Source organism: Macrobrachium rosenbergii, chromosome 55, assembly GCF_040412425.1.
Source record: "Macrobrachium rosenbergii isolate ZJJX-2024 chromosome 55, ASM4041242v1, whole genome shotgun sequence".
Classification (NCBI taxonomy): domain Eukaryota; kingdom Metazoa; phylum Arthropoda; class Malacostraca; order Decapoda; family Palaemonidae; genus Macrobrachium; species Macrobrachium rosenbergii.
In genome coordinates this window covers 42472768-42500267 of record NC_089795.1, presented here as the reverse complement: position 1 = coordinate 42500267, position 27500 = coordinate 42472768, and the positions used below count along the sequence as shown (strand labels likewise).

The 27500-nt window shown below is 37.6% G+C and overlaps 1 protein-coding gene across 3 annotated transcripts in view; it reads left to right on the top strand.

The window, feature by feature from the left end:
* Nucleotides 1-27500, top strand: part of LOC136835180 (max dimerization protein 1-like) — a 672429-nt gene that overhangs the window by 37894 nt on the left and 607035 nt on the right. Inside the window, exons 1-2 of one of the 3 annotated variants that reach the window (XM_067098400.1) lie at nt 3433-3960; nt 19430-19529. In XM_067098400.1, the coding sequence (XP_066954501.1) occupies nt 3906-3960; nt 19430-19529 (155 nt within the window). In that variant the 5' untranslated portion in view covers nt 3433-3905. Of the gene's footprint in view, nt 1-3432; nt 3961-19429; nt 19530-27500 lie in introns of those variants that run through there. The other 2 variants (XM_067098402.1, XM_067098401.1) reach the window with 2 other exon arrangements.

Below are 27500 nucleotides of genomic sequence, written 5' to 3'. Positions count from 1 at the left end.
ACTTTACCGAAGGATACCTGGGACCATTCATGAGAATTTCGTACACATTACGGAAGGTTACCTGGACCCATTTATCAGAATTTCGTACACTTTACAGAAAGTTACCTAGGGCCACTCATCAGAATTTCGCACACTTTACGGAAGGTTACCTGGTACTACTCATCAGAATTTCGTATACTTTACGGAAGGTTACCTGGAGCTACTCATCAGAATTTCGTATACTTTACGGAAGGTTACCTAGGGCCACTCATCAGAATATTGTACACTTTACAGAAGGTTGCCTGGGCCCACTCACCAGAATTTCGTACACTTTACAGAAATTTACCTGGGGTCACTTATCAGAATTTCGCACACTTTACGGAAGGTTACCTAGGGCTACTCATCAGAATATTGTACACTTTACGGAAGGTTACCTGGGGCCACTCATCAGAATTTTGTATACTTTACAGAAGGTTACCTGGGGCCAGTCATCAGAATTTCGTACACTTTATAGAAGGTTACCTGGGACCACTCATCAGAATACCGTACACTTTATGGAAGGTTACCTGGGGCCACTCATCAGAATTCCGTACACTTCATGGAAGGTTACCTAGGGCTACTCATCAGAATTTCGCACACTTTACAGAAGGTTACCTAGGGCCACTCATCAGAATTTCGTACACTTTACAGGTTACCTGGGGCTACAGAAAGGTTACCTGGGGCCACTCATCAGAATTCTCTTTATGCTTCACAGAAGGCACCTGGGGCCACTCACTTTCAGAAGGTTACCTGAGGCCACTCATCACTTTATGGAAGGTTACCTGGGGCCGCTCATCAGAATTTTATGCACGCTTTATGGAAGGTTACCAGCCACTCATCAGAATTTCGTGCTCTTTATGGAAGGGTTACCTGGGGCCGCTCACAAATTTTTACGGACCTGGGGCCTCATCAATTTCGCACACTTTACAGAACGTTACCTGGGTGCCACTCATCAGAATTTTGCACACTTACAGAAGGTTACCTAGGCCACTCATCAGAATTTCGGAAGGTATAATTTATGGAAGGTTACTCATCAGAATTTCTACACAAATCAGAATTCAGAATACCGTACACTCTATGGAAGGTTAACTGGGGCCACTCATCAAATTTCGCACATTTCAGAAAGACTTTCATCAGAATGTTACCTGGGGCTACTCATCAGAATTTTGCCACTCTTTACAGAAGGTTACTCATCAAACCTGGGGCCACTCATCAGAATTTCGTACCTGGGGCCACTCATCAATTTGCACTTTAGAAGGTTACCTGGGGTTACCTCATCAGAATTTCGTACACTCTTTTACAGAAGGTTACCTGGGGTTCTCTTCAGAATTTTGCACACTTTACAGAGAAGGTTACCTAGGGCTCTCTTCAGAATTTCTTAAATTTCATTTTTACTTTAGGGCTCTTCAGGATGATACCTAGGGCTACTCACCAGAATTTCGTACACTTTACGGAAGGTTACCTGGGGCCACTCATCAGAATATCATTACACTTTATGGAAGGTTACCTGGGGTCACTCATCAGAATTTCATACACTTTACAGGATACCTCACAGTGCTCCTCACTCCAGAATCGTTTTACAAAAAGATAACCATCAGGATTTTGTACACTTTGGAAGGTTACCTGGGGACACTCGTACTTTACACTCAGAATATCGTACACTTTAGGTTAGGTTACCTGGGGCTAATCATCAGAATTTTGTAAACGTTATGGAAGGTTACCTGGGGCCACTCATTAGAATTTCGTACACTTTACGGAATGTTACCTGGGGTACTCATCAGAATTTCGTATACTTTACAGGATACCTAGTGCTTCTCACCAGAATTTTGTACACTTTATGGAAGGTTACCTGGGCCACTCATCAGAATATCGTACTTTACAGAAGGTTAACTGGCGCCACACATCAGGCCTTCGTACACTTTAGGTTAGGTTACCTGGGGCTACTCATCAGAATTTCGTAAACTTTGTGGAAAGTTCTCTTTGGACACTCATGAGAATTTCGTACACTTTACAGAAGGTTACTTGGGGCAACTCATCAGAATTCCGTAAACTTTATGGAAGGTTCCCTTGGGACACTTATCTGAATTTCGTACACTTTACGGAAGGTTACCTAGGGCTACTCATCAGAATTTCGTACAATTTACAGAATGTTACCTATGGCCACTCATCAGAATTTCTTACATTTAATGAAAGGTTACCTGGGCTACTCACCAGAATTTCTTACATTTTATGGAAGGTTACCTGGGGCCACTCATCAGAATTTCACACAATTTATGGAAGCTTACCTGGGCCACTCACCAGAATTTCTGACATTTTATGGAAGGTTACCTTGGGCCACTCATCAGATAGTGGTTGCGTATGAAAATGCCAAACAGCGCTTTATTTCGGAAGCTACTGTTTCCCTCAGTGGATAGGTTGATGGAAAAGATAGTTTCCGAAATATAACATTTAAATGGTACCCTCTTTCGCGTATTTATGAGCAACATATATATATATATATATATATATATATATTGTTGATGTGTGGAGAAATATTGTCATTTCGTCTCAATTATATCGTCTTAGGATTCATTGAATTTATGTATGTATATGTCTGTATACCCTTTTACATAAAATGAATAAATAAATAAATACATAAATAAATATAATATATATATATATATATATATGTATATATACATATATATGTGTGTGTGTAGTAAAAATGCAGATGCTAATAGGAATGCCAATTCGATATCTATTATTTAGCATATCCAGTTATAAACTAGTACATGAAAAAATAAATGAGGTCGGAATGAACTCTGAAAAAGCAGTGAAAGTTTTAGCACCCGGGTCCATAATTAAGTTATTGGAGAATGATAGGTGACTGCGATAAATTTCCTTTCCTTATAATCACTAATTAATATCAGCGCCAACGACGCAGTGAAAATTTTTAATGGGGGGCGGGGGGTCTAGTAAGAGATGGGCCAAGCAAGAGTTGTTTACATTTTGAAATGCGTCCCTCCGCTTCCAAGGATTTGCTTATCTTAATTTTTCTTTTGTGCGTGCGTAAGTAAAAGGTTACAGAGCAGTTATGTTCCATTGTGAGCATGCGTTTCCCTGCACTCATATGTACACACACTTGCTTTTGTTGTTGGTAGAATAAAAATTTGTTTGGGAAAATATTCATTCAAAATTCCCCAACATCTTGGTCAAACGTTCCAAAACTTTACTCTTACTGGTTAACTGAAATGCCAGTGCTACAACTAATGTTATGGGTTTCTTAACAACAGTTACAAAAATATTAGGAATATGGAGTGTGCAGTGTTATATGAATAAACATAATGGCGAGAGAGAGAGAGAGAGAGAGAGAGAGAGAGAGAGAGAGAGAATTCAACGTTTGGTGTGTAACACTGTGAGGGGACTGCACTTGAGGCGTGTTCACTGTACGTTCAGTTGGGTTTTGGGTCATCTTGTTACCGAACCTCACCAACGATCTATGTAATCAACCTTTGTACTTCTTTTACGTTCATTCCATCGTTGTCTGGTGAACACGAAGCCATTTCAATCCAGTTTCCTTCTTGTTATGTAAATGTTAACGATACTACCGAAAACGAAAGGCTTTCTTTACTCGCGTAATGTTCTGAGCAACCCTTGCGCGGAGCAGGCATGAAACGCACGTGATGCCTTCTCTTGGCCTGTTGTCTCTCCGGCGGCGATTGGCCGGCGCTGGCACATAGAAACTCTGCAGCCAATGGTGGCGCGCGTCACATAATCAACCACTCGGGACAAGGTGGCCGAGAGATTTTGACAGCAGTTGGCTTACAAGCACTGTGAAGTGAAGGTGTTAGCGCTACGGCGTTGCGTCCGCGGCTTTCTCGTGGATTTATTTATTACAGTTACAGAAAATGAGCTTGGATGTCCTTATCCAGGCCGCAGAATATATCGAGCGGCGGGAGCGGGGTAAGTTTCGAGTTGGTTGCGTCCCTGGATGTGGCTGTTTTGGGGTGCTCTAAGGGGAAAAAGAGGACATCGATTTTGCTTTCATGCATGTTCCCTTTCACAAGAGGCTCTCCCTCTCTCTCTCTCTCTCTCCCTGGCATCCCAGGCTCGTTTTCGAAAGCTCCTCCTCCTCCTCCTGCACGGTCATGCAAGTCAGGTAGAGCCAGAGAGAGAGAGGGCAGGGTCATCTAATAGGGCACCTGGGTGCCTCGAAAAAAGGTTGGGGCAGCAGGATGAGTGTCAGACTGCTTAAATGAAAGGCAGGCGATGGCATCCGGACGGAGAGAGAGGCACCACGACACGGACACACAAACACACACACGTATGTGTTTGTTTGTGAGTGTGTAGCTTAAATCTCTTCCCCCAACATCAACTTTCACATTCATAAACCGATTAAACGCATATTTCATGGCAGCTCACGGAGGAGCTGTGCTCTTGTCAGTTTTTTCTTTTTTTCTTTAGGTCGTTTAACATGCACAGCGTAGTTGAATGACCACATTGACGAGATTCAGTCCTCCCCCACCCCCCACATCTTCGATTGATCAAGTTGTCAGTCCATTTGGTGAATCGAATCAGCCTAACCGAAGTAATCAGAATCACAAAGAGGCAAATATGGTATGGATTAGCCATAGAATTCCAATAAGAATTCTTGCTGAAACAGAACAAGAAATAATTTGAAAATGATTTTTATAGAGGAACAACTACAATTCAAAATATATATCGTGGCATTTCAATTAATGTTGACTACATACCCAGTTGAATACCAATAGAAAGGTTTTATTGCAAGGGATATGACACTTCACTGAAATATCAGAGCGACTCTTGTTTATCAGATTGTAATTTACAGAACAAAGCAATCGAAGTTTGTTGCTACGCAGGTTGCTCTCTCAACCTATGTTGGCTTATGTTGGTCGACGTTTTCCGTCAACATTGTGTATTATTGCAGAGGTTCAACAGCAGCGCGTATAGATGGCCCTGTATGGTCGATTTGGTTGTCATTTGCTGAAGTGACTAGGTCTATTTTGATGGATCGGCGAGTTGAGAGTCGTATTAAGTTTCTTTGATTACCCAGATTTGAATATTGATCGATCGAAATTTGTGTTGCGTGCCGTGGAAGTTCTGACCAGTCGTGATGTTGGTAAATATTTCGAGATGACAGACAAACTAGATGGAGAGAGGGATTAGTACAGTGCCTGATATACTACAGAGTTAGGAGATGGAAAACAGGGAACAGGGTGTTCATTACGGACTTCTGGAGTATTTAGAAAAGTGAAGCTGTGTGTTTGTGTGTGTGTAAGAGAGAGAGAAGAGAAAAAAGTTTGGAAATGGAAAACTGGGAATTGGAGGTACTGAAGGTAGTTTTAGAGCATAGAAATGAGTGAAGTTGTGTCCGTATGTGTGTGAAAGAGAGACGCAGAGACATTGACACATACAAGAGAGAGAGAGAGAGAGAGAGAGAGAGAGAGAGAGAGAGAGAGAGAGAGAGAGAGAGAGAGCTTGATTACTGATAAGGTGTGAAAACGAAAGATAGAAAAGAAAGTGCAGTAGGCAAGGAAGTGTCTGAGCACGCATAAGTAAAGCGAATATTCAAAGTGTATGTGTAAGAGAGAAAAGATCAGTGCTAAGTCTACTGCTCGAAGACGAGATCTTAAGATTACGAAGTAAATTAGGGAGTTCTGGAGCGCCGAAAGTAAAGAAGCCTACATAGCAACTGTTATATAAACGTTAAACACGACCATAGCATGGCTATGGCGAGGCTATAGATACAAATGTATACACGCACGTTTGATATGATTATGGTGATAAAATTAGAAGCAAATTATCATTCTATATTTCGTCAACAAGCTGTCTATTCTCACACAAATTATTATTATTATTACTTAATTCTTGCCATTTATTACCTGGCTTGAGTGTTGAAGCTTTGCAAGAAAACAGGACAACGGCTTCTAAACGTTTGTTTTCAGCTTTAAAAGATACTGTATTTTAACAAGTTAGTAATATAATTCGACACTTTTATTGAGAGGATTGACTTACTGTTCAGTAATATATATAATTCGACACTTTTATTGAGAGGATTGACGTACTGTTCAAGGGTACACTTCTTACTTTGTTATACAGATTGATTTTTAAATGCTATAATTGAATCATGAATATTAATGTTATTAAATATTTACTTTCACATGTTTTTCTCCAAATACGGCTGGGTAAAGAAAGCGTCATAGGCCTTTTGGCCAGGGAGGGGGAGTTAAGGGAACAGTAAATCGATAGGCATAAGTTGAGTATGAGACGCAGCCGTTGGCTAGACCTATAAGTTGGTTGCTATTTAATTTTCATTCTCTATCATTCAGTAGCTGAGAACAGTGTAATGAAATAGTCACTATGAAAACAAACGTTTAAAATTTACTTTTAAAGTTGTGTGGTTAAATATCTTACATTCATACAGTCGCTATTTATCAACATTATTTTGTAAAAAGCTTCAGTACATTTGCCTTATAGGCCTACGTGCTCAGGAATATTTTCGTTGCTTATGTAATTTTTTTTTTCGGGGTACATGCATGGAGACAGGCCTCTTATCTTATCTGCCTGCTGGGTATTTAGCGCTCTTAAGACTGGCGATAAACTCAGATTTCGGTGTAAAGACTTTAATCACGTGTACGTTTGTAGCGTGGACACACTTAAGGTTTAAGTACATACATACATACATACATACATACATACATACATACACACATGTATAAATATAATGCAAACAAGCGCACACACACACACACACACACACACACACACACACACACATATATATATATATATATATATATATATATATATATATATATATATATATATATATATATATATATAGGCTATATACTTAAACAGAGTGCATTTTTTCTCTCATCCGCTTCCTTCAATGCGGTGTGGCCCTGGTGCAAAAACAATGTCACTGCCGTATGTAGACTATACCTGCTAAATCGTGGATGAACCCCCTGTGCAGTAAAACTTCCACAGCAATGACTGCTCCGTACACTTGCACAAGTTTTAGCAGTCTGAAAAACCTCTCCCCCTACCCCACCCCTACACGCACTAGGCCATTCATTTCTAATAGATTTGTATGCATTCTTGCATTCCATAGTAATTAAGATAATTTAATACGTCTCTGTAGGACTTCTTACTGCCCTCTTTCCCAGTAATATTGCTAAATCATACACTTATCACCAACTAATAATGTCATCCGTTGTTTCAAGTAACCAAATCATCTGAGCGCCTCAGATCCACCCCTTCACTTCTAAGTCTCCACATAATTATCGCATGGTTATTCTTAAACCACTTGTACGTTCTGCTCAAACATTTGATCTCGACAGCTGTGACCCCTTTTTCTTTTATTCCCCTTCAACATTTGCACTTTTCTTCCTTGCTGCTCTTCTCTTCTCCTGTTCTACCGTTATCCATCATAATTACTTCTAAAGAATTGTACGAGTCATGTACTTCCATTTTTACTCCATCCATATCATTTTTCCATCTTTATGGTTGCCGTTTACCCATGTAACTAATGTTAGTTTTGTTCACATTTACTCTCAGTTTTCTCCTCTTGCAAGCACTTTCAGTAGTTGCTGCAGTTTCCCTTCACTATCCTCAATCGGTCATGTGCAAACATCCGCCATTCCACACTCATTTCATGAGCCATTATTTTATTCCACAACTATGATGAACCTTCGTCTACTGTCCTTTCTCTGACTCCGCCACGCTTTCCGGAAAGATATTAAAATAGCCATGGAGACATAATACATCATGTTGTCAGCCTCGTTTTCTACCAAACCAGTCACTCTCCTGCCTACATATAACATTCATATATTATAATCTCGTAGCCCATACAGCCTCATTGCCCTCCGTATTGCTTGTTCATCTGTTCCATCATAAACTTCTTCAAGTCACACTATTTCATTACAAACTTGACACTTACTCTCCCTTGTCCAAACTCACAAATCTTCCTTATCAGATTTGTTTCCCGTCTTTCTCAGTCAAATTCCTACCATGCACCTCCCATGTACACAAAGTAATGTTATGCCCTTATAGTTCAGGCACTCACTTCTGTTACCCTTATCTATATGCAAGGGATGATTATTCTTCTCACTCTTTGGAGTCGTTCCCGCATCCAGAAATACTTTATAAACCTCCGTCAACCACTCAGTCGCACTGTCGCCACCATACAGTAGGATCTCGCTTGTAACTCCTTTAACGCTTGTTGCCTTTTCATTCTTCTACCATAGTTGGCCTCTTTAGTTCCTGCAGTCACTTTTACAGTCGTCCTCAAACGTCAGGTGATGGGACTAAGTTCAAATCCCGCTCACTTTTAGTAGATTTTCCCTAAGAGGTGCGTGTGCTAACCTTTTGAGCTAAGGACAGGGCAGTGGGCATCATTAGTGACCGGTACATCTATTAGTACCCTTAAATTTGCCCCCAGCACTTACGCTGGGTTGTACAGTAGTACAGTATGTTAAGAGTAATATGAGATTTTTTCCGATAACGGAATCCTTTCGTAGAAATATTTAGAAGTGAGCGACTGGTTGTCTGTAAGGGTAGGTTTGAGAAAAATGTCTCACTAACTGAGGAGACTCAAGAAAAAGAGAGTTGTGAATAAATAATGAATTAGCTGACGTTTGTGGATGATGAAATTTGAATTGGTAACTGGAAAAGAAGTTGCAGAGACTACTGAGCAAGAACGACATCGTTTCATTGCAAATGTAAGGATATGAGTGCATGAAATCAAGGTGTTGGTGGAGAAAACTAAATCATTGCAGTTCCGTGTTTTCCTCGTTTTGGTTTGATAAGTGATTTGGGTTAAATTTATAGAAAAATTAAGCACACGTGAGAACTTTATTAGTTATGCAATAGAAGACGAAGGGCTTGGTGAGCTGTAGACTGAACGTATGAAATTATTCAAGTGCAGCAGTGTGAGCTTAATGAAGGTTGTCTACAGAATATGTATATAAATAGCCTATGTCAACCATTGACATGGTTCATCCGTGCAGGGTAATAGTTGTAATCAGGAATGTCGAAAAAAGAGAAAGATGAACCAATGTTAAGAGGTCATGTAGAATATAAAAACAGAGATCATGTAGAGAATATAGACTGTTGAAGACAGTGCGTAACTCTGAAACCTTTAGAACAAAGTAGAGAATAACTGAAAAGTCCTGGGATGGCATAGTGACTTAAGTTATCCGGTTTTGACTTGAAGAGAGAGAGAGAGAGAGAGAGAGAGAGAGAGAGAGAGAGAGAGAGAGAGCAGCTGATTAGCATCTAATACTAATGCTCTGAAACTCTTCTGCGCAGGTCTTAGAGTCAGCACATAGAGGCGGGTCAGTAGGCGTTGTCTCTTATTTAGCTTGTAGAAGGCCACGAAAATGAGGCTGATATATCTGGTTGCTAGTACCCGTCGCAAAAAAAAAGAAGAAAAGTGTGGTTGGAGTAGCCTATGTACAGTTGGCGCATGTGACTGATTGACCTTCTAACGTTCTTCATGACCCAGTGTGGTTACCTTTCCTTGTGCCCACCTTCGTCCTTAATCCCTTGGTTGCATATTTGCTGTGTCATGTTCATCATAAATTCGAGTCAAGTTGAATGGTCTGATTTTCTCAACTTATGGATGCGAATACACTCGGTAGAATAATTTCGAGGATCTTGATATAATTTATTTATTTCTTTGTTTATCGCAAGTATTGTGGCCTGGAATTTGAAAGCATGTGAAATGTTGCATGAAATTAGGTGACCACGCGTAAATAACTTAATTTTTTTAGTAAGCGATCTCTTCTTTGTGTATTTCCTATTGCCTTGTTACTACTTTCTATTGAACTCCTGAGAATATGCTGTTTCAAGCCCACAGGGCAACAGACTTGAAATTCAAGCTTTCATAGACTATGAAGCTTGAATTTCAAGTCAGTTGCCCCTGTGGGCTTGTTCCATATGAATAGGGTTCATCTTCTGAATAATAATAATAATAATAATAATAATAATAATAATAATAATAATAATAATAATAATAATAATAATAATGATAATAATAATAATAATAATAATAATAATAATAATAATGGAAACATGCAAGTATTTATTATGATATTGTTATCTATGAAACTTGCAGTTACGTATAGTCTTCAAGTGATAAGAGTAGCTCTTTCTGAAAGTGAGCTTGGTCATTGCGATAAATGTTTAGTTTTACCGACGATGGTGGAAAATGATAAAATTTACACTAAATTTTGGAAACCCTAAATTACTATTTCAGCTTTTCGGTGGGTAGGAATTAATTTTGCGATCACAGGAGGAGTAATTTTGTGTACTAATTAGAGAACGACAGCACCACTTAATTTTGTTTTAAAAAAAAGTAAAATGAAGCCATTTGTTTCAAACATTCATTTAAGTGCAAGCTTCCCGTTTAGCATAAGTATGAGATTTCATTTAGTCTGCGTATTTTCACATAAAAGGTCTCGAATATTGAGCTACCGTACTGTTTATTATTATTATTATTATTATTATTATTATTATTATTATTATTATTATTATTATTATTCGAAAAGAGAAGTTTCCTCAGAGCAAAGTGCCCAAAGGAAATGGAAAGATAACAAATAAAAAAGCGAGAAAATAGAGAGAAGAAAATAAGGTTTGGATTAATCTGGATCGTTCTTATGAATTTTTTTTCTTTTTTTTTCAAGTGTTGATAGGTCGCAATGGCACCCTTTAGGAACACTGGTGCCGAATGTTTAATAAGGCACCGGGGGTTTCACCAGCCTTGGTAACCCCATTACCTCTCTCTCTCTCTCTCTCTCTCTCTCTCTCTCTCTCTCTCTCTCTCTCTCTCGTACGAAAAATGGGAAACGGCACGTTAAACGAAGAAGAATTATTTTGGCTTACTCTAAACAGTCAGTTATTGCCTCAAAGAACAATCCTCCTCCTCCTCCTCCTCTCATATGTGCCACAGTACTCGCCGTTTGTAAAGGCCGTTGGGACAGCCTCCAAATTCCATTATGTAGCCCGGGCCTGAAAGAAAAGGAAAGGACTTCAGACTTGGTTTTGGGATGTCGTGGTAGCTACGATGCCACTCTCATTTCTGGAGACCAAAGGCCTAGCAGTTTATGAAGCTCACTTGTGCGAGATGCTTTCAATAAGTGTAGCACTAAGGTTTTATTTTTTCTCCTTATCTTTGATGCTTTCAAACAGTGCAGTAGAGAAGTTTTTTTTCCAGTTTCATTAATTGTCTTTCTGTTGACTCAGTCGTTCTCTAGCTCATGAGTTACCTTGTAAGAAAGGTTCTCTGTTTGACTCAGTCGTTCTCTAGCTCATGAGTTACCTTGTAATCCAAGGTTCTCTCTCTCTCTCTCTCTCTCTCTCTCTCTCTCTGGTGTGTAATTGATAGCAATCCATGCAGGAGTTGCAATCAAAGAAAATCCTCTCCTCTCTCTCTCTCTCTCTCTCTCTCTCTCTCTCTCTCTCTCATCTCTCTCTCTCTCTCTGGTGTGTCGTGTAATTGATAGCAATCCATGCAGGTTTTATTGCAATCAAACAGTGCAAGAGAAGTTTTTTTTTTCCAGTCTCTCTCTCTCTCTCTCTCTCTCTCTCTCTCTCTCTCTCTCTCTCTCTCTCTGGTGTGTAATTGATAGCAATCCATGCAGGATTGCAATCAGCAAGTCTCTCTCTCTCTCTCTCTCTCTCTCTCTCTCTCTCTCTCTCTCTCTCTCTCTCTCTCTGGTAGTATTGATAACAATCCATGCAGGATTGCAATCAGCAACTCTCTCTCTCTCTGGTGTGTAATTGATAGCAATCCATGCAGGATTGCAATCAGCAAGTCTCTCTCTCTCTCTCTCTCTCTCTCTCTCTCTCTCTCTCTCTCTCTCTCTCTCTCTCCGGTAGTATAGTTAACAATCCATGCAGGATTGCAATCATGTAGCCTAACCCTCGCTCTATGGGCGAACAGGGTCAGGAAAGAGACTATGTGAACTCATGCAGTACTGTAACCAAGGAGTCTCTGTGCTTTGACTGTAACCTTACTTGAAATCATCGTTGCCAGGCAATTGCAGCTAATTAGTACTGTACGCTTTCTGACGCTGCGTAATATAGAATCTTGCATGCTTTCGTCATTTCCGGGCAGCTAGTACCAGGGACTGTGCGACGCCGTGTGGTAATCCTGAGTCAGTAATCCTCCAGTACCGAAAAGTCAAGGACTTCAAGCACTGACTGACGAGGCCAAAGAAGTAAAAGTCAGACCTCTGCTAAGCTGATTTTCCTGGAAGAGGAGTCCGAATTAGTTGTTAGAAAGGAGATATTTCAGTGAAATTTGATTCGCTTGGTCAAGGATTGAATTACCTATCTGTAATTGTATCCGCAAGAGCTTGGCTGTATATATCTGCAGCAGACGTAAACGTTGGTTATATCTTTATTCCTAGTCCTCGGTTCAGTTTTCAAAGCTTCTGTTGTCTTTCTGTTTCCTGTATTAAATTTATGTTTTCATCTGGTTTGAGTCCGTGCTTTGTGACGTTATGTTCATTCTCTTCATCAATTACAGCTTCTGTGGGAGTTCTTTTCATCTAACGATTCACTGTTCTTATATTTCTTTGGGATGGTTCTAATTTAAATACATGCGCACTAATATATATATAGCCTATATATATTATATATATATATATATATATATATATATATATATATATATATATATATATATATATATATATATATATCTCAGCACAATTGGAAGCATATTTACTGAGAGAGAGAGAGAGAGAGAGAGAGAGAGAGAGAGAGAGAGAGAGAGAGAGAGAGACTGTGCATAAATTGAATTGCAGTTTATCCTAGTGATAACCCTAAATAGCTTTTTCATTCAATAAACTGCTGACAGTCAGCTTGAGTATAATAGTAGGCTTATAATGTTAATTACGAAAACAGAAAAGCTATATTTAGAGAGAGAGAGAGAGAGAGAGAGAGAAATTTCGTCGTAAATCTTCCATTTGCTAATAGTAGGACCATACCTCGTTGATTAAAATGCTTCGAATAATTTAGTCTACATGGGAACATTACCTTGACAATTTATTACTAAAACAAAACAGTAAGATATACGTATAGGGAGACTATCGGTCTAAATTGTCATTTAGCCTTTATCAACATTTCCCTACTCAAAGCCGACTGTTAGAATTATTAGCGTACAAAAATATTGCTTGAAGGCACAATAAATATCTTGAAAAGCAGTCAGTTATTTTCATAAGTAAAAATACAGAGACAGGCACTTGTTAGAAAATCATTATTATGAGTAGAAAGAATTATAAGGTTGTTTAGTTCCTGATTAACTTATAATTGTCGAGAGTTGCATTCGTATTATACACGTGTATCGTTGGCACAGCTGTATAGCCTATGCCAGTTTCCAGACACGTGCTGGGTAATTATTGAAAAGTTCAAGCGTAAAACTTAAACAGAATCTTCAAGAATCCACTGGATACCTGGCAAAGGATATCCCTTCATTTTACCTGTGCCTTGAAGCACATTCAAATATTGCTAATTCATTAACAGTGAAAGGGCAATAATCACTGGATTATTATCTTTCTCGATATACGAGGAAGTGTATCACTAACTTTACCCAGGTCAGGGATGTACTCTGATAATTATATATAATTAAGGTAGTACCAATAATTGTACGTTATTAACTCATTCAATTAACTTGAAATATGGTTGGTCATGTTTTAATTTCTGTATTCCGTTGTAGAGGCTTTTAATATTTTGTTTTAATTAATGTTAGAAGGGACGAAGAAGGGTCTTTGTTTGTCCAGAAAGGACAAATCAAGTATCATAAGTTTTTGTACTTTTTTTCTTTACAGTTTTAAAACTCCACTTTTAATTTTCTATAAAAGAAAGTATTGAGATGGCTTTGTTTGTCCGTTCGCACTTTTTCTGTCCGCCCTCAGATCTTAAAAGCTACCGAGGCTAGAGGTCTGCAAATTGGTATGTTGATTATCCATTCTCCAATTATCAAACACCAAATTGCAGTCCTCTGGCCTCAGTAGTTTTTGTTTTATTTAAGGCTAAAATTAACCATGATCGTGCATCTGGCACCGCTATAGGTGCCAACAACACAGGCCACCACGGCAGCGGCTGAGAGTTTCATGGGCCGTGGCTGAGAGTTTCGTACAGCATTATACACTGTACATAAAACTCGATTGCGCCGAGGAAACTTAGGCGCAGTTTTTACTTGTTTAATGTTTGTGCTCAAAGCTTACTTTCTGATGACAGAATCCTAAGTTCAAGTTCTGTATTCTTTTGTTTAATGGTTATAATCTCAAATTTTATCGTTGCAACGTATAGTTTTGTTGTTAAAACCTCGCATTTGGTTTGGAAACCTCACGGTGTAAGGATATCTTTAGCGGTGTTGTTAGAACCTGCAGTTTTCGAAACGAAACCGTACTGTTTACCCCTAAACCGCATAATGAACATCAGAATATTCAAACTGATAGTGATTAATCACTGTCCCGTTTTTCGTAGGATTAGTGGCTGCAAATGCCAGCTTCGGGTAAAATCTAATGTCCTATAAATGTACTCTGTATTGCTTTGGCAATCATAACTTTAATAAAAATATTTTGTAATAAAGGGGAAAGGTGTCCATAGAATATTGACCTAAGAAACAGTCAAGCGAGCCTTTTCATTGTTTAGTTTTACAATTTTAAAAATTTTATTTAGTTACTGAATTTACTATAATCTGTTTACTTTATTTAGTTTGTTTTTTTATTTCTCACGAAACCATTGAAACGACATAGTTAAAACAGGCAAAAGACGTAAATGATGCACATAATTTTTTTCTGAGTGCACTAAAAAGAACAGAGAAAATATAAGAGAAATCGTCCCCGAAAAGCAAAAAATGTGGGGGCTGTTGTAATCCCACAGTAATCTCATAGCCTATATACTTATAGTCCGGAAATCGAGGATTAACCAGTTTGACCAGTTGTACTTATCACCTTCCTTCCGATTCCAATACACTTCCCGAATCATATATCACGTCTCTTCTGAATAGGCGTTAGATATGGCAGACGTTGTAATCCCACGGCATTCCCATATATACTGTATATTGAAAGTCCGGAACTCGAGGATCCTTCCGACAAAGTTCCTGAATCGTATATCACGCCTCTCTGAAGAGGTGTTTCCATCATTTACTACACTCCGTAAAGGGTTAGTGCCGTCAGTGCACCTCACGTGATGACTGTAGGCATTACCAAATGTTCTTTGCAGCAACCCTTCGGCCCCTAGCTGAAACGTCTTTCATTCCTTTTCCGTACATATTCTCTGTCGTCCATCTGACTTTCCACCCTCTCTAACAATTGTTTCACAATGCATCTGCGAAGTTTTCCTCCTGTTACACCATTTAAACCTTCTTACTGTCAGCTTCCGTTTCAGCGCTGAATGACCCCGTAGGTCCCAGCGTTTGACCTTTGGCCAAAATTCTGTATTCCAATCATTTACTACAGGAAATAAATCTATCAGTTTGCCAACTTCTCTGATTTATCCTTCCCCGTTTATCCCGACATCTTCACCTTGAAACTTTCAAAAAGGGTACAAGACAGCGGGCCAGCTGGCAAGATTTAGTCTGACGTTGAACTTGACAATTTTGCATGGGGAGAAGGCCACTCTTTGTAGGAAATGTCAAATACCGACGGCGGGCGTGTGGCTGATGGCATGTAGGCTAGGTAGGTAGGTAGGTAGCTACGCGGGCCATAAATGTCAGCGGGGTAAACTCTGACGAAGACCGACTTTTGCGTTTTGAAGGGGGTAGATTTAAACCCCAAAACGCATAGTAGGGCGTGGTAAGATCTCTCGAGATGAAAGAAGTGCGGTTAGACGGGCAATTGAGGTTTTTCGTTCGTAGTTCATTTGTTTAAGTCGCAGTGCGTAATACGGGGTCGTGTTGAATTATGAGTGCGATGTGCTTGTTTATGATCGTAAGTGCTGCTTTTAGGTGTCGTGTACTGTTGTGACAAATATCTCTCTCTCTCTCTCTCTGCACAATATATATAGGCCTATATATATATATATATATATATATATATATATATATATATATAGAAAGTATAGATGACTTATGTATAGTGTATATATATATATATATATATATTTATATATATATATTATATATATATATATATATATATATATATATATATATATATATATATATATATATATATATATATATATATATATATATATGTCATCTATTCCTTACACCGCAGAAGTATGTGATTATATTAATTTAAGAGACTGTATTTTACTTTCATATAATGATTCTGTATTGACTTAATATTTATAATTTATTTATGTGTCTGTTCTTTCATACAGGCACTTGTTCGTTTCATTTCTATTTTTACTCATATTTTTTAGTATTCTACTTTATTTCCCGTTCTGGTATCTCGATTTGCAAGTCAGTGGCCTGCGGTCTTGCTCCAAGCAAATGTTAACTCATTCTTTAAGACGTGATGGCATTGTGTTCAACAGTGATAATATTTATGATTTACCTTTTTTTGCGTCAGCTATCAACCACTTATTTTTTGACCCGAAGGTTTGTAACGGAAAGAGCTCTTAGAGTCGTCTCTCGACCTATGGCCTCAGGGGGTTAAGGTGAATCTTCATAAAATGACCCCAGATTTGCACGCAGTTTGTAATCGGAAGAGACAGTCACGGTTTTTTTAGACTGGTGTTTTCCTCAGTAACCGTCAAGTATTATAGATTTCTCTTTTATTCAATGCTGAGTTTACATCAAATACATTTTTTTTTTTTGCATACGAGTCCACTGTTCTAGAGAGGCCGTATGTATTGCGTTAGTTTCGGTTAGGTAATCAAATTGTGTTTGTCGTCTAGCTTTGTTTTGACTATTGTGCGTTTTTTCTTATTTATTTCTTAATTTATTTTTTATTTCTTGATTAATTTATTAATTTGCATATAGGCATTTTTTGTCTAGAAGCTTACTTTAAAAGAGGTATGGTCTTGTGCTGAGTTGCTCCTAATGGATAATTCCAGTGTAAATAATAATAATAATAATAATAATAATAATAATAATAATAATAATAATAATGATATTGGGAGTATAGACAATAAAGGCTTCAGCCATTTCTCGTTTTCCTTAAAATAAAATTGTTCAGCATCATTAATATATGTTTTTGTAGAGTGATTTGACAATGTTTTTGTAAGTGAACAGGTCTTTAGCCTACACGAGCTTCGACCTCGTGCATTTATAAAAGTCAGTGCTTATTTGGTTTCGTTACGTGTTATATATATATAGATATACACACACACATATGTATATATATATATATATGTATATATATATATAATTGTGTATACACATTTGTATATAAATTATATATATATATTTATATGTATATATATATGTAATTTATATATATATATATATATATATATATATATATATATGTGTGTGTGTGTGTGTGTGTGTGTGTGTGTGTGTGTGTGTGTGTATGTGTGTATAATAAAGGGAAGTTGCTTTGTCTAAATAAGAGGAGAGGAGGTTCAACTTGGAAATGTGTAATTAGACAGTACAGAGTTAATTACATACGGGTTCAGGTGAGGTGCTGCAGTCACTTGTGAGCAGCAGTAATGAAAGGTTAGCTTGGCTGCTCTCTCTCTCTCTCTCTCTCTCTCTCTCTCTCTCTCTCTCTCTCTAGCCGCTAAAGCATTCAGTACTTTTATTATATATAGGCCTATATATAATATATATATAATATATACAGTATTTATATTTTTTATATATATATTCATATTACTCATATTAGGCTTCAATAAGACGGGATGGCTTAGATTCCAGATTCTGTAATTTACAAAATACTAGCTTTCAATGACACACAGTCTTCTTCAGGTATCGATGCCTGTACTTTTGTAAATTAAAGAATCTGGAATCTAAGCCATCCTGTCTTATTGAAGCCTAAAACGAGTAATATGAATATACACAAAGTTGTATGGCTATTTTGTGAATATATATATATATATATATATATATATATATATATATATATATATATATATATATATATATACTATTTTATTATATTTATATACTAGTTTTATTATATTTGTTCTATATACATATATAGCCTATATGTATAGCCTATATATATATGTGCGTGTGCGTGTGTGTGTGTGTGAGTGTGTGTGTGTGTGTCTGTGTGAAATATGATTGTAGTAACTTTGTGGCAGTGATATTTTCATACCTCTCGTTCTTGGTTCAGCTGTGAGATTATTACTGCTGTTTTTTCTAAGCTCTGATTTTCCGATGGGAAATTTATTTCCCACGTGGAGACCCTGCTGAATTTGTCCAAATTTTATTGGTGTCGTGACTCTTGAGATTTCAAAAATTATTTCCGCCGAACTGTTTCAGTGCTTCCAGAGATGGGGGCTCATTTAATTCGGACTTACCATATCCTTGTTTATTTATTTATTTTCTTCCTTACTTACTTATCTATTTATGTATTTATTCGTATACTTTTTATATCTCCATTTGAGCATTCAGTTTTCTTGCTCAGCTCAGACTTTCCTTTCCTCGGCTTGTTTATTTACAGTATATATATATTTGTTTGTTTATTAATTATATATTTATTTACTTATTTATTTATTTATTTATTCATATATTTTATTATGTTTTTACTTATATTAATACACTTTCTTCCCCGTTTTGAATATTGCGTCTTCTCGAAACTTACGAGACAAGTTAATGGCCAGCATCTTGGTCAGTAGTTTGCAGACATGCATACCAATTTAGCAAAAACAAACAATAACTTCCTTTTTGTTGCCCTTGCATAATCAGTAAGACTGCATACGTACATACCCATTTGGTAAAGACAATCACTATTTCCATTTTTGTTTCCCTTGCATAGTCAGTAAGATTGCATTCGTACATACCAGTTAAATAAAGACAATCAATAATTCCTTTTTTGTTTCTCTTGCAGAATCAGTAAGATTGCATACGTAAATACCCATTTAGTAAAGACAGACGATTACTCCTTTTTGTTTCCCTTGCAGAATCAATAAGATTGCATACGTAAATACCCATTTAGTAAAGACAGACAAGAACTCCTTTTTTGTTTCCTTTGCAGAATCAGTAAGATTGCATACGCACATACCCATTAAGTAAAGACAATCAATAATTCCTTTTGTGATTCCCTTGCAGATTCAGTAAGATTGCATGAGTTCATACCCATTTAGTAAAGACAGACAATAACACCTTTTTTGTTTCCCTTGCAGAATCAGTATAGATTGCATGAGTACATACCCATTAAGTGAAGACAGTCAATAATTCCTTTTGTGATTCCTTTGCAGATTCAGTAAGATTGCATGAGTACATACCTATTTAGTAAAGACAGACAATAACTCTTCTTATTGTTTTCCCTTTCAGAAATGGAGCATGGGTATGCCTCTACCTTACCGATGCCCGAGCACTTCAGGTACAAAACGTCTAAGCGATCTCGATCGAAATCAAAGCTACAAAGTAATAGGTAAGTGTTTTCGTCGAATTTCGTTTTATTTATTTATTGATTTTTTTTAGGGGCGCCCGTGGGATTTGTACAGGGATTGACTTAAACTAAGGAGTTGATTAGATTTGAAGATGGATATGGAACCAGGTTTTTACTTCTGCACTTTTGAGAGAAATGATACTTCGGAAGAGGTAATATTTTCTCTCTCTCTCTCTCTCTCTCTCTCTCTCTCTCTCTCTCTCTCTCTCTCTCTCTCTCTCTCTCTCTCTCTCTCTCTCTCTTTCCAGTCAATCCTCATACTAATACTATATATATATATATATATATATATATATATATATATATATATATATATATATATGTATACTGTATATATATAAAATATATATATATATTATATATATATACAGTATATATATATATATATATATATATATATATATATATATATATATATATATATATATATATATGTTTCTATATACAATGTATTATAAAATTATATATATATATATATATATATATATATATATATATATATATATATATATATATATATCTGTCTATCTATATATCTTGTCGTTACTTGTTGTCAGAAAAAGTGGTGCTCATAAGAGATAGTGGGTGTGTGTGTCTTAAATGCGTGCAGAAGCATTAGCGCGCCTGCACGACTTTCCGCGAGTCGAGTTGCGGATATTTTATTAGATGTAATGCGTAAATTGATCCCATGAAGCGAAGGGTGATGTAGAAGGATGCAAAATGCATTTTGGTGTATCGTTTTGGTTAGTTCCAGGTTTCTGTGCACGTGATGAAGTTTTTTATTTAAGATGTGGTGTTTTATATGCCTAATATATATATATATATATATATATATATATATATATATATATATATATATATATATATATATATATATGTATGTATGTATGTATGTATGTATGTATGTATGTATGTATGTATGTATGTATATTACACATGTAGATACTGTATATAATATATATGTAAAATATATATATATGTATGTAATATATACATATATATAAATATATACTTTATATGTATACACACACATATATATGCATATACTGTATATATAAATAAGTATATGTGAGTGTTGTGTGTGTATTGACACTCAGTTTGAAGTTTGGGTTTTAAATTGTCTCCTAAATTAGTGTAGTTTAATTTAGGCTGAAATAAACTTTTATTTGTGTTGAATTAGTTGCTGTATACACGATTTTAGTACCAGTTGGTGACTAAATTAAAAGTTTTGTATAATTAGTCCAGTTACCAAACACAAGATTTTTCTAGTTGCTGAATATCTGCCCTAACAACAAATCAACGGTGCCACTTTTTAGGTAGAGGCCATGTTCACTCCATAACTGAAAAAAGGAGAAATAGATTGATTTATTGTAAGTGTGATGTGGCGTTACAACGTAACGGTACTGGACGCCACGTTTACCTTGGGACTGTTGGAACCAACAACACGTAACTGATATTTGCGCGTAAATTACTTCTCGGAAAAGTTACGTATGCGTGTCCGATCGGTCTCACCTGTTAATTATTATTCAGTTGTCACTACCTTACTCTCTCATGTCACTGGCTTTAGTATACTATCCTATTCTCTTAAATCGCTATCTTACTCTCTTATGTCACTGTCTTAAGTACAGTATCTTACACTCACTTTCTTACTCTTCGAAATCAGTGTCTTACTCTCTTAAGTCACTATGTTACTCTCTTAAGTCATTTTCTTACTCTCTTAAGGTACTGTCTTATTATATTAAATTACTATCTTATTCTCAGTCACTGTTTTACTTTCGTAAGTCACTATCTTACTCTCCTGTGTCACTCTTTTTCTCAAGTCACTGCCTCACTCTCGTAACTATCTTACACTCTTATGTAATTATATTATTCACTTAAGTCACTATCTTACTCTCTCTCTTAGGCTGTTCGATGTGACAGATCATTCAGGGTTTAAGTTGATATTAAACTTGTTCTTTTCCCATTTATAGGTTAACATATTGTAGATTAGGACAAGGAGGTTGGATTGGCCTTGACAATCATACGAACCTGGATGGGAATAAATTCAGTTAAGTAAAGATTAATGGACATTTCTTGATATCGAGGTCATGGCACACACACACACACACACACACACACAGTAATTAGGCTATACTTGAAAAGTCGCACGTTATGGCATCTTGGAAATAAATACTGACACGTTAATTTCCTCTTCATTGTGATCAGGTTGACACAATGAGTTGCCAAGTAATGATTTCTTGAAGCGTTTTGTACGTAGGAAGTTGACATAACCCCAACCGTTTCTTTTTTTAGGAGTAAAAAGGAAAATTAAAGGGAAAAACTAGGCGAACTGTATGGTCACAGTTCAGAGGAAAATTTGATGCATATATTTTAGGTTTTCATATATAACGGTGCGCGTGCTGCCCTCTACGTAACTTTTCACTTTGTGATAATATAGGCAGTAAAGTGTCGGATTAATTGCCCACTTCCTTATTGTTTGTGGACGAATGTCGTTAAACCGCCAGTCTGCCTTTTTTCTTGATCCTTTACTGAGTACATTGATTTTATGATTTGTTTGAACCGTTATATTTTTGTAGGTTTCCTCAAAGGGATTTTCATGGGTCTGAATAGTTTGAAATGTAGGAGACAGTTCTGGAATACACTAATCCCACTTTCATATTAATTCTCTCTCTCTCTCTCTCTCTCTCTCTCTCTCTCTCTCTCTCTCTCTCAAAACGAAGCGGTATGGAATACAACGCAAAATCTAAAAGTATTCTTTTCATTCATACACACGCAAATAACGAAAAAGAAAAGTGTCGTTGACCCCTTCATTGTAAACGACTGGCTTATTAAGTCACCAGAAGGAATTTGCGAATATCTTTCAAACGTAATAATCGTCTATAAATTCAGCTCCGGACGCGAACCACAAGATAACCGATCCAACTAGACATTCATTGACGATCCGCAGACACTGCAAGAAATCGACTTCACGGAAGGAAACGAATGAATGAATAAATGATTGAGAAGGTGATCGGCATTCACAGAACTGACTTAGCAGCTGACCGAGACCACTTGTCTGCAGTGTTATCGAAGTCGCATAGACAAGAAAGGAAGAAACTCATCTACCTCCTGTGGCGATAATTCGTAACAGTGACACTGCAGAAATCTTCAAACGCGCCATCGCTTGCCCAGGGGTAAAGCCCAGCAGTAAAAGTTGCCTCCAGAAGTCCTATTAAACTGTGTCTTTAACATCCCACCTTATTAAAGTATCTGAGAAAATCATAAGGAAATCAGTCGCGGGACATCTAACCAGTAATGATCTCCTCCCAGCCAGCCACCCAACGTGGTTTTACCGAGGTGAAGTCTACGATATCACAGCTAATTAACCAGACAGTCGAAAATCAGATTCCTGGGACCAAGTTGCGAAATCTATACTATTTATCTTGGCGTCCTCAAGACTCTCGATATACAGTAGTAGACCACTTTACGCTATGCAAAGAGAAAATCGACTTAGTGGACCCGTAGGCACCTGGTTTGGTTACACAATTTCCCCCTTTGAAATCGAACGCTTCAGGTATTTGCTAATGGAGCACTATCCAAACCAGCCCACGTCGTATCAGGTGTCGTGCAAGGAGCGTTCCTCGGTCCTGTTATCTTTGTTATCACGTTTAGCGATGATTGTTGACGATTCCCGCTTGTTGGCCGTATGAGACTTGATTGGGAAAACTTTGTAACAGTTTCAAAATGAAGTAGATGATGTAGTATACCCCAGGGCACAGGGAAACGAAGCAACCTTTAGTAGGGACGAAATTTGAAGAAATCACGGAGTTTCGGTATCTACCGCAAGCACGACGGAAATGCCAATACGATAAAGAACCTATTAAAAGACCTGGGAGTCACTATTTCTGACCTCCGAACGTGTTCCCATATTTACAGAATCCTAGCAAACTGTCGTTAACTGGCGTCATTGATAGTGAGAACATTTTCAAAAAGATGTCAGCACCATGCTCACGCTATGGGTGGCTTTGATTAGACCAGTTAAAAGACTTCATCATCGGTATGGTTCCCTTACTCATATACCTATGGCCTACATGATTGACTTTGAGTGCGTGCTACGTAATTTTGGGAAAATTGTAACTTAGTTGACAGAATATAAAAAAAATATAAGTAAAAACAAATCCTTCGTGTTAGCCTTATGAGAGCTGATAATCTGCTCAGTGGTTTGGTAAAACTATTTTAATAATAATAATAATAATAATAATAATAATAATAATAATAATAATAATAATAATAATAATAATAATAATAATAAAATTGTCAAAACTTGCGTGATCTTCCTTTTGCTAAACTAATTAGGCCTAGTGGCGAAGCTACAGTAGGTAGCACCCAGCGTAGAAAATTTCATACATGTACAAAATCAGAGAAAGAGAGAGAGAGAGAGAGAGAGAGAGAGAGAGAGAGAGAGAGAGAGAGAGAGAGAGAGAGTTCAGTTCCAAATTTACCAGCACACCAGTTCAGAGCAGAATCTTCTGCTATTCAACTACACCATCATCCTAGAACCTGTGTCAGACGCTCTCTGCCCCAACCAATTATATATCATAGCCCGGCCGAAATTGCCCGTGCATCATCATTCATTTTGCTCTCGCTGCCTCTCTTGACTTATGGGCTTGTCTTCCTTACTGCATCTCAGCCATTGCAAAGCAATCAGTGAACATATTTAGATATAAGTCAGAGTCAGCGCATGTCTTGGCTGATGGGCTAAGGCGCGTTGTCAATGGTCACTTCAGTGGTCTCGTGAACTAGAACGATGGCTTAATATAATTTGGCATCTTGTACACAGTGCCAAAGATTTAATGCCATTGCTTGCAGTAGATGCAAAAAATAATTTCACTTTCACATTTCATGCAATAACTGCGAAAAATAATGTCCGTCTCACATTTCTTGCAATAACTGCAACAAATAAATGTCATATTCACATATCTTGCAACAACTGCAACAAATAATGTCAGGTTCACATGTCTTGCAATAAATGCAAAAAATAATGTCAGGTTCACATTGCTTACAGTATCTGCAAAAATAATTTTAGGTTCACATTGCTTGTAATAACCAACAAATTTCAGGTTCACATTGCTTGCAGTAACTGCAACAAATAATGTCAGGTTCACATTACTTGCAATAACTGCAAAAATAATTTAAGCGCCACATTGCTTGCAACAACCAACAAATTTCAGGTTCACACTGCTTGCAGTAACTGCAACAAATAATGTCAGGTTCACATGTCTTGCAATAAATGCAAAAATAATGTCAGGTTCACATTGCTTACAGTATCTGCAAAAATAATTTTAGGTTCACATTGCTTGTAATAACCAACAAATTTCAGGTTCACATTGCTTGCAGTAACTGCAACAAATAATGTCAGGTTCACATTACTTGCAATAACTGCAAAAATAATTTCAGCGCCACATTGCTTGCAACAACCAACAAATTTCAGGTTCACACTGCTTGCAGTAACTGCAACAAATAATGTCAGGTTCACATGTCTTGCAATAAATGCAAAAAATAATGTCAGGTTCACATTGCTTACAGTATCTGCAAAAATAATTTTAGGTTCACATTGCTTGCAATAACCAACAAATTTCAGGTTTACATTGCTTGCAGTAACTGCAACAAATAATGTCAGGTTCACATTACTTGCAATAACTGCAAAAATAATTTCAGCGCCACATTGCTTGCAACAACCAACAAATTTCAGGTTCACACTGCTTGCAGTAACTGCAACAAGTAATGTCAGTTTCACATTGCTAGCAGTAACTGCAACAAATAAATGTCAGGTTCACATTTCTTGCAAAAACTTAAACAAATAATGTCAGGTTCAGATTGCTTGTAATAACTGCAAAAAATAATGTCAGGTTCACATTGCTTGCAATAGCTCCAAAAACTATCAGTTTCACATTGCATATAATAACCAACATATAATGTCAGGTTCACATTGTTTGCAATAACCAACAAATAATATCAGGTTCACATTTCTTGCAATAACTGCAGCAAATAATGTCTACTTGACGTTGCAACTTATGACTGCAATAAATAATGTAAGGTTCACATTGCGTGTAATAACTGCAACAAATAAGTCAGTTTCACATTGTTTTCAATAAGTGCAACTAATAATGTCAGTTTCACATTGCATACGATAAATACAAGAAATGCCAAGTTTCACATTGCTTGCAATAACTACAACAAATAATGTCAGTTTCACATTACTCTTACAATAAAAGCAAAAAGTGTCAGGTTCACATTACAAGCAATAAAATGCAATAAATAATGTTAGTTTCACATTGCTTGCAATAACTGCAGCAAATAATGTCGGGTTCACATTGCTTGCAATAACTAAAAGAAATAATGTTAGGTTCACATTGAAAGTGATAAATGCGAAAAATAATGTCAGGTTCACATTGCAAGTAATAACCAACAAATAATGTCGGTTTCACATTTTTTGCAGTAACTGCAAAAAATGCCAGATTCACACAGGAAAGGTGAGGTACAAATAAATATAAAGGTAAATTTCTCTCTCTCTCTCTCTCTCTCTCTCTCTCTCTCTCTCTCTCTCTCTCTCTCTCTCTCTCTCTCTCCATAGCTGTTACAAATTATATTCGGGTCCACATAGGGCAGGCGAGGGCCACGGCAAGGTAATTCCCCATTCTCGGAGGGTGGAACAATCTACAGGTACAGGTAAAAATCTCTCTCTCTCTCACGGACTTTTGGCGGCTTGCTCTCCACACTTCATAGTTGAGGGACGCAATTACAACATTTTGAACTGTAAGCAATGTGTGACGGCATTGTTGCAAGAGTTATTATTATTATTATTATTATTTTAAATTTTATACACGTTATTGTGAAATGAAGCTTAAAGGAAAAAGAACAGGACCAAGAAACGACAGTAAATATGAAAATAACAAATGGATAACTTACATTGTGAATTCACATCCGGACACTACCGTTCGTTTTTCGGCATAAGTTTGATTTTAATGAACAGTTAAAGAAATTGAACCTACTGGTGTCAGTAGATTAAGAGAATATAACTAAAGTGTATAATTCACTTCGATTAAATCGTGCGGCTGTGCACAAGGTCCGAATATTGCGAGCTCGGGTCACAAATACGATCCTCGTATTTGTTTTCTGAAACGGCAGGGACGCGTTGCATGCAATTCACAACCCTCCCCTACCCCGCTCCCAGAAGGGGGAGGGTGGGAGGGAGGTGGGGGGTTGAGGGAGATATGAATGAGAAGCGTTTCAATTAATACGGCCATAAATTTTTATCCACCTCTGGGTTCCCGCGGCCTCTGTTTTGTCAAGATAAAAGCCCGGAAACAATGGGGGAGCGGAACGATAGCAGGAACTTTTTGGGGATGACTTGACTGGGCCCTCTCCCTCTTTTCACCCCCTCCTCCCCCCCTTCTCTCTCTCCCTTCCTCGGGTGACGAATCTCAATGCCCCCCTCCCCCAACTACCCTGGGTTAAAAGACCCTCCTTTTTTCCACCCCGAGGGGAAATTTATGGGTGACATGGCCATCGGTGGCATAACACCCTCTTTTCTTTTTAAGGGTGGTGACATTTACCCTCTTTGTCCCCTCCCCCACCTGGTGGCAATTGTCCCCTTTTTGCCCCCAACCCTTTTCCCCCAGGGGTGGGGTGATGATGAGAGTCACCTTTCCCTCTTCCCTACCCTTGGTCAACGAAGACTCCCCAACCCCTCTGGGTTGACGTGGTCTGTTTGCTTATCTCCCTTTGGTGATGTAGGCCCCCTCCACCTTTCCCTATTCCGTCCCCTTACCCCGGGGGCTCTTTGGTCCCTCTACGCCATTCTATTTCCTTTTCCCCTTGGTTTCTGGATGTAGATGAGGGCGATGCTGCTGTCTCTGTTGCCGTTGAGGCCTCATCAGATGCCTGTGTTTAGTTGACGAGAGAGAGAGAGAG